The sequence below is a fragment of the Theropithecus gelada genome, chromosome 11 (genome assembly GCF_003255815.1).
Source record: "Theropithecus gelada isolate Dixy chromosome 11, Tgel_1.0, whole genome shotgun sequence".
Classification (NCBI taxonomy): domain Eukaryota; kingdom Metazoa; phylum Chordata; class Mammalia; order Primates; family Cercopithecidae; genus Theropithecus; species Theropithecus gelada.
The window spans coordinates 97763088-97770408 of NC_037679.1; the positions used below are offsets into that span (position 1 = coordinate 97763088).

General features: G+C 59.6%; 3 protein-coding genes across 4 annotated transcripts; 2 read left to right on the forward strand and 1 right to left on the reverse strand.

The window, feature by feature from the left end:
* The first annotated feature begins 1090 nt into the window (after window positions 1-1090).
* On the forward strand, window positions 1091-3450 carry SPSB2 (splA/ryanodine receptor domain and SOCS box containing 2). Its single transcript, XM_025401297.1, is given in 4 exon segments — window positions 1091-1176; window positions 1435-2182; window positions 3086-3172; window positions 3175-3450. Coding segments are annotated over 3 exon segments (789 nt in total). The 5' UTR covers window positions 1091-1176; window positions 1435-1518; the 3' UTR covers window positions 3213-3450.
* TPI1 (triosephosphate isomerase 1) lies at window positions 3448-6985 on the reverse strand. Of its 2 annotated transcripts, none has more exons than XM_025401291.1 (7): window positions 6730-6985; window positions 5409-5532; window positions 5206-5290; window positions 4999-5131; window positions 4614-4699; window positions 4255-4342; window positions 3448-4126 (listed from the first exon to the last, which is right to left on the reverse strand). In XM_025401291.1, exons 1-7 carry the CDS (start codon window positions 6953-6955, stop codon window positions 4008-4010), a joined length of 861 nt encoding a protein of 286 aa, XP_025257076.1. In that variant the 5' UTR covers window positions 6956-6985; the 3' UTR covers window positions 3448-4007. The 2 variants fall into 2 exon arrangements, with proteins under 2 accessions (XP_025257076.1, XP_025257077.1); XM_025401292.1 differs by having other exon boundaries at window positions 5409-5490; window positions 6796-6927.
* LOC112634146 (WAS/WASL-interacting protein family member 1-like) lies at window positions 5542-6889 on the forward strand. Its single transcript, XM_025401298.1, has 2 exons — window positions 5542-6368; window positions 6400-6889. Exons 1-2 carry the CDS (start codon window positions 6129-6131, stop codon window positions 6769-6771), a joined length of 612 nt encoding a protein of 203 aa, XP_025257083.1. The 5' UTR covers window positions 5542-6128; the 3' UTR covers window positions 6772-6889.
* Window positions 6986-7321: the final 336 nt, after the last annotated feature.

Here is a 7321-nt window from a genome sequence, read left to right on the forward strand (position 1 = left end):
TGGGCTATGGCATACTCAGGAGGCTGAGGCAGGAGAATCGCTTGAACTTGGGAGACGGAGGTTGCAGTGAGCCGAGATCGTGCCACTGCCCTCCAGCCTGGGCAATAAGAGCAAGACTCCATCTCAAAAAAATAAAAATAAAAATAATTTTTAAAAAATTAGCTGGGCGTGGGAGCACATGCTTGTAGTCCCAACTACTTGGGAGGCTGAGGTAGGAGGATCACTTGAGCCCAGCAGGTCAAGGCTGCAGTGGGCTGTGATGGCGCCACTGCACTCCAGCCTGGGTGACAGCAAGACCCTGTCTCAAAAAAAAAAAGGAGAAATCTGGCAACTTCCCCGAGATCACACAGTTAACTAGTGGCATAGCTTCACTCAAACTCCAAGTCTCAGCCAGGACACTCTACCAAATGAGATCAACGGCTCAGTAATGGATTGGCATCCAGTATGAAGACTGGACCAGCAGGGAAAACTATGATGCGCACAGCCCAGAGCCTGAAGCAGATTTCACAGCCTCAGAGGTGGCACAGGCTGACTCAAAACCCGGGGCAGAAAGGGCCCAACCCAGAAACAGTGACCCGGAATCACAGGGAAATAGAAATGGGAGTCAGCACAATGAAGGCCCCTCCTTCACCCCATGCTCCTTATTCCTCAGGGTCGCAGGAGTTAGTTGCTCAGGCGGTTCAAAGGTCTTGACGGTGAACACCATCCCCAGGGATTCCCAAGGCGGTGATGCCATCAAAGCGTTAATTCTGAGCTGGGCCTGACCGGGTGCGGACTCTGCCGCAGGGAGAGAAGGGTTAATCGCCCCGGGCCTTCGCCGTGGGGCCGGGGCTTCGGGGAGGGTCACAGCCCGGTGCGGAGACCCGAGGTTAACCGCCCGGGGTGGGCTCCAGGGGGCGGGGCATGCTCCCCGCGGCTGCGGCGGGTAGACAGGTAACTGCCCCTGAAGGGGCGAGGCCATACAGGTGCGCGGCCTCGGGCTGCACAACCCGGGGCGGCGATGAGAGGGTTAACGCCCGGGAGGGCCCTGGCGGGGCGGAGCCGCAGGGTGAGCGCGGCCCGAGGGAGGTGCTGGGGGCGGAAGCGGCACGCGGTGTACGCCCTGCGCGCGTCGGCTTCTTTCCGCCCGGCTCTTCCAGAGGCCCGGCGACTTCCTGGGCTGGGAAGCCAACCGAGGTTCGAGGGCAGCGGCTAGGGCTCGGGGCGAGTAAGGCGGATGGTCCCTGCTGAGGCCCAAAGGGGGCGAACTCGCGAGAGTCTCGGGCGACCTGGGTCAGATGGGGCGAGGGCAGATGAGGGGTCCGGGAGCTTTCGGGCAGCGAGGGGGGAGGAGCGGGCCAGTTGGCAAACTTGGATGAAAGGATGGGGTGCCTGGGTGACGACCCCCCACCAGGATTCTGCTCCTCCACCCCTTTTCTCCCAACTCGCTTCCAGGCCAATCTCAAACTGGAGCTCAACTTTTAGAAGAGAGACGCCCCAGCAAGCCTCTTTCGGGGAGCCCTGTAGCTCCTCACCTCCATGGGCGAGACAGCCTTGGCGGGGGGCAGCAGCAGCACCCCCACCCCATAGGCCCTGTACCCTGACGTCTGCTGTCCCGAGGGCTTGGAAGAGCTGCTGTCTGCACACCCTCCTGACCGGGGGGCCCAACGACGCCACGGTTGGAACCCCATAGACTGTTCAGAGAACATCGAGGTCAAGGAAGGAGGGTTGTACTTTGAGCGGAGGCCCATGTCCCAGAGCACTGATGGTGTCCGGGGTAAGAGGGGCTATTCAAGAGGCCTGCACGCCTGGGAGATCAGCTGGCCCCTAGAGCAGAGGGGCCCGTATGCCGTGGTGGGCGTGGCCACGGCCCGCGCCCCGCTGCCGACTAAGCACTACGCGGCGCTGCTGGGCAGCAACAGCGAGTCGTGGGGCTGCGACATCGGGCGGGGGAAGCTGTACCATCAGACCAAGGGGCCCGGAGCGCCCCAGTATCCAGCGGGAACTTAGGGTGAGCAGCTGGAGGTGCCAGAGAGGCTGCTGGTGGTTCTGGACATGGAGGAGGGAACTCTGGGCTACGCTATTGGGAGCACCTACCTGGGGACAGCCTTCCGCGGACTGAAGGGCAGGACCCTCTATCCGGCAGTAAGCGCTGTCTGGGGCCAGTGCCAGGTCCGCATCCGCTACCTGGGCGAACGGAGAGGTGAGGCCTGGGGCAGATGTGGGGAGAACTTTCTGTCCCTGGTGGCAGCGGTTTGGGATGGAAACTCTTCTGACAAGAGCAGAGGGGATGCACCTTCGTCCAGCCTGCCTCTCGCCTCTGTTCAGTGCTGGGAAAGGCTAGGGGTCTTTACAGCTGTGATTTAATCCAACAGCAATAGAGGCTTGAGAAAGCAACTTTCTCACGTTTTCTTGGCCAGTAAATGGTGAACCTTCAGAATGGAGGGAGGCACTCTAGGGATGAGACAATTCAGGAGGTATCAACCCCTGAGCAAGAGGCGCAAAGGGTTAGGTACTGGGTTTGATGTACAGGTCCGAAAGGAGGACAGGCACAGCCAGGTACCCGGGGTGTGTACCGGATTCTCCGGGCTCTGACCTGTCTCTGTGCCACATACCCACTTCCTTCCTCAGCCAAACCTCAGAATGGGGACACTGGGGCCCTGGGCACCCGGGAGGAGAGCAGTGGAGGAGGCAGGGCCTTAGGGAGGGGCAACAGGGGAGGAGCCTTCCCAGGAACTGACTGGGGCCAGGGCTTGGAGCTGCTCTCTGCAGTTGTGTGAGCTGTGGAGTGGACGGCCATCCTTCCTCACCTCAGCCCCAGCTCCCAAGCCTCTGGAGTCAAAGCCTGGGCCAGCTCCACCACGGTCAGAGCCACCTTGGCCTGTCACTTAGAGGGCCTTAGCCAGCACTTCACCCCAGCTGACTAGGGATGTGTGAAATCTTAAGTGGGAGGCAGAACTTCAGGGCATCTCAGATTCCCCTTTCAGCCAAGGTGGGCACACTCAAAGCAGGAAAGCAGAAAGGCATCTGGGCAGGACCCTGTAGTTTGAGGACGTCTGACTGGTGGCTGCACCCATACTCACATTCCCCTCCTTCTCTCTCCCAGCAGAGCCACACTGTCTTCCACACCTGAGCCACCTGTGTGTGCACCACACCCTGGGGGATACCCGGCTCGGCCAGGTATCTGCCCTGCCCTTCCCCCTGCCATGAAGCGCTGCCTGCTCTACCAATGAGCCCTGTGATACCACAGACTGTGCTGAGGCCTTGCCACCACCCCTCCCCTTGGGGAGGTGGGGAGGCACTGCTGGCCTAGACCAGCTATTGAAAGCTGGTGAGGCTGGGCCCCTACCCCAACCCAAGCTCTGAGGAAATCAACAGCCCCAGAGGAAGAGAGGGAGCCGGCATTCAAGGCTATGACAGTTTGCTACGCAAAACGTTTTTTTCTAGTAAAAACAGTAAGAGGTACTATTATAGAAACCTGTTCTTGTTTTTTTTTTTTTTTTTTGCACAAAGGATCATTTATATAGCTGCCTCAAAAAGGAAGATTATCTGGGCAAGTCCAGTGAAGGCAGACAGACCACAAGACCTAGTGCCAGGTGTTTATTCCCTCACATGTGGGTGGTTCACGTACACAGCACACAGGCATGGGCACCATGGGAGAGGGCGGCACTCCTGCCTTCGGAGGGGAGGATCTCGGCCTCACTGTGTAAGAAGGGAGAGGATGGCTTCTCTCCTGCCCTCACTAGGGCCTAGGGAACCCAGGAGCAAATCCCACACCTTCCACCTCTCAGCCGAGGAGAAGCCACCTTGGTGACATTTAGTTCCAACCATTACAGTAAGTGGAGAAGGGATTGGGCTGGTCCCAACCATTACAGGCTGAAGATAGTAAAGGAAGGTACAATTCGGATGAGGCCACAGGAAGGAGCAGGCGACACCATCAGAAGCATGTGCGGGGGAGGGGCAGTGACTGGGCTTCTGGGCTGCTTAGTCCCTGGCTTGGCAGGAAGGGTAGGGAAGGTGGATGGGGCTCATTGTTTGGCATTGATGATGTCCACGAATTCGGGCTTGAGGGAAGCACCACCCACAAGGAAGCCATCCACGTCAGGCTGGCTGGCCAGCTCCTTGCAGGTTGCCCCAGTCACAGAGCCTGGGAAGGGAGCAGAACAAGGGCTTGGTCAAGAATGAGATGAGTATACCCCATCCCCACTTCCATGTCCGAGGGCTCAGTCTAGTCCTCAGCCCACTCCCCCTCAGCCAGGAACCAAAGCCACTCACCTCCATAAATGATACGGGTGCTCTGAGCCACTGCTTCAGAGACGTTGGACTTAAGCCATCCTCGGAGCTTCTCATGTACTTCCTGGGCCTAGAACAAGAAGCTGGACTAAGTAAGACCTTTTCTGTCTAAGAGAAAAAATCACTGGCACCAGTGGACACTTAGTGTGGTTTCTGACTGAGTCAGAGTACCAGGGCTCCGATCCAAGCCAGGCCCTGGACTGGATGCCCTTGAACAAGTCACTGTCTCTGGGCCCAAGGTCTCCGTCTCTTTGAAATAAGGGGTTGCCCAAGATGGTCTGTGTCTGTCCAAACCTACTGAGGCAGGCTGGGATGAGGGCAGGGCTCCTGGGCTCGTTTACCTGTTGGGGCGTTGCAGTCTTGCCAGTACCAATGGCCCACACAGGCTCATAGGCCAGGACGACCTTGCTCCAGTCTTTCACATTATCTGCAGGGCACAGATCACAGATGGAGGGAAGGGTGAACAAGAAAGAACTCTCCAGCAAGGTTCTCCAGGAGTATGAAGGACGGTGGCCTACTGCCCCCTGGTGGACACTGGGGGATTTCCAGGTGGCATCTACCTTGGGGGCTGGAGAAGTGATAGGCCCCAAGCAAGGATTCTCACTCCCCCTTCCCCTTTTCCTTTTCTGGATCAGCATGGGGACCAAGACAGGCTCCAGGGCCTGACCCTACCCTCTGAGTCTCTGTGGCCCTGGATGGCTCAAAGGTCCCTTTTCCCCGAGATACCTGCGATGACCTTTGTCTGCTCGAAAACAACCTTCTCAGTGATGCCAGCTTCCCTTTCATCTAGCTTCTCCCCAATACAGGCGATTACTCCGAGTCCCTCAGCCAGAGCATGGGCCACTTTCTGCCCAATCAGCTGTTGAGAAACAGACTTGGTGAGACATCCTTCTTGGAAAAAGACATCCCTTATCTTCTCTCTTGGCTACTAACCTCATCTGACTCCCCAAAGACATGCCTTCTCTCTGAGTGCCCCAGGACCACCCACGTGGCTCCGCAGTCTTTGATCATGCCAGGGCTAAAGGAAGAGATGAAGCCAAGGTTCAGCAGGGAGCCCATCCTGCGGCTTTCCCCTCAAAGCCACAGGGGAAGTGTGAGGGAAGGGTCCCATACACCCCTCTCCACCTCGATCTCACCTGATCTCCCCAGTAAAGGCCCCATTAGTCACTTTGTAGCAGTTCTGTGCAGCCACAGCAATCTTGGGATCTAGCTTCTGCCGGGCGAAGTCGATATAGGCAGTGGGGGGAGCACAAACCACTTCTGAGGGCAAGATGGTACCACAGGGGGATGAGACTAAAGAAAGCCTTCATTCTCCACAATTCCTAACCGGTGCCCTGGAGCCCCAAAGCCCTCACCCTCTTCTTCTTGATTCTGCTCTCCTCCCCTTTTCACCCCAGCAAGATGACCTCTGTCCACTTTCCAGCCGAGGCTGGGTCTGTACTCAACTCGAAGAGCCTTCCACATACCCCTGAGAGGCCACGGCCCTCGCCTTGCCCTCTGCTCTTTTAACAGCTGTGGCTCCAATTTCCTCGAGCTATTCTGGGCATAGGCACCTCACAGACTCAGCATTCTGTAGGGGCCAACTCTGCTTCCTTTCTAAAATAGCCCATCCTCATCTCCCCTTTGCAAGGCAAGGATCTGTAGCAAAAGGAGAGGGGCCAACTCCTGGGGTTTGTATTGGGGCCTCTGGGGAATGAACGAGAAGGGGATGCCTCTTTGGATCAGGCCCGTGACTCTCCGATTTCGGTGGAGGGAGGAAGGAGGATGGAGGAGAGCATCCTTTGCCCGTGGGTGGTAGAGCTAACTGACTCAGAGGCCTTGCGCTTTGCCGTTTCCAGGTTGGGGAAGGCGGTAGGATGACTCCTCACTCCCAAATCGCTCAGGCTATTTGGCACCGGCTCGGTCCCTTCAGTGGAAGGCGGGAGTCGCACAGGTTGCCCAAGGGAAGGGGTCAGATCTGGAGGCTCAGGGACCCCGAGCAGCTTGGCACGGGGACCCGGCCGCTAGCAAGGAAGGGGAGGAGTCTGGGGCTACGTGCTGCGGCGCACGGCGCGGGAGGCCAAGGGGCAGGTAGCGGGAAGCCCACGCGGCCCAGCCTCCTCCCCCACCCCGGGGTCTGCGGTCAGCCTCCCCTGGTCTCCCGCAGAGCCTCGGGTTCCGCTCCTAACCCGTCGCCTGGCGGACACAGCCCCAGTGCGCGCCCCGGGGCCACCTTCCTCCAGAAGACCCAAAACGTCCTTACCTGCCCCACGGTCGAAGGGGCATCATGTGCTCCGCCCTGCCCCCTCGACGCACCGACGGGACTGCGGCTGGGAGGCCCCTGCCCGGACCCCAGCGGCCCTCGTCCCACAGCCCTGCATCATCAGGTCCGTGCGCACACCGGCCTCGAGGCCTCGGGAGAGGACGCTGCCACTCCCGCCCCGGCCCCGGCCCGGCCCCTCCTCGGCGAGGGCTTACCGGTGTCGGCTGGCACCTTGGCCGCGTTCAGAGTGCCGATGAGCTCCCCCAGATTCTGCTTCCGCCCGTTCATCTTCCAGTTCCCCCCAACGAAGAACTTCCTGGAAGGCGCCATGGCGATGGAGCCGAGACGCTGAAGGTCAGTGTCTGCGCGCAGCCGCGGCCACTGCCCGCTTATATAGAGCGCCGCGAAGTGGAACTCCGCCCCCTCGCCGTCCTCCGCCATGGCCCGCCCGGTCCCCCGGAGCCCTGCCCCCCGCCCGCCTTCCTGCAGCCGCCTCGGCCGCCGCCCCGTGTTGCACTGTTCCGACGTTCCCCCTTCTTGTGGCAACGTTCTAGGCGCATCGGGGGCTCGGTCGCCTCCGCCTCGATTGCGGGGCTTTCGGGACAAGGCGAGACCTGTGAGCTCCGGCGCTCAGGGGAACCCTCGCTTGGCGCTCAGGGGAACCCCCGCTGACCCCACGGGGCCAGAAGTGGTTCAGCGGAGCTAGCTGTTGGCAACTTGGCCGTAGCCCAAATCGCCTACTGTGGCAGAGAGGGCCCCTCTCCAACTATGGGATAGACAACCTCCTTCCCCCATCGGAGCAGCAAC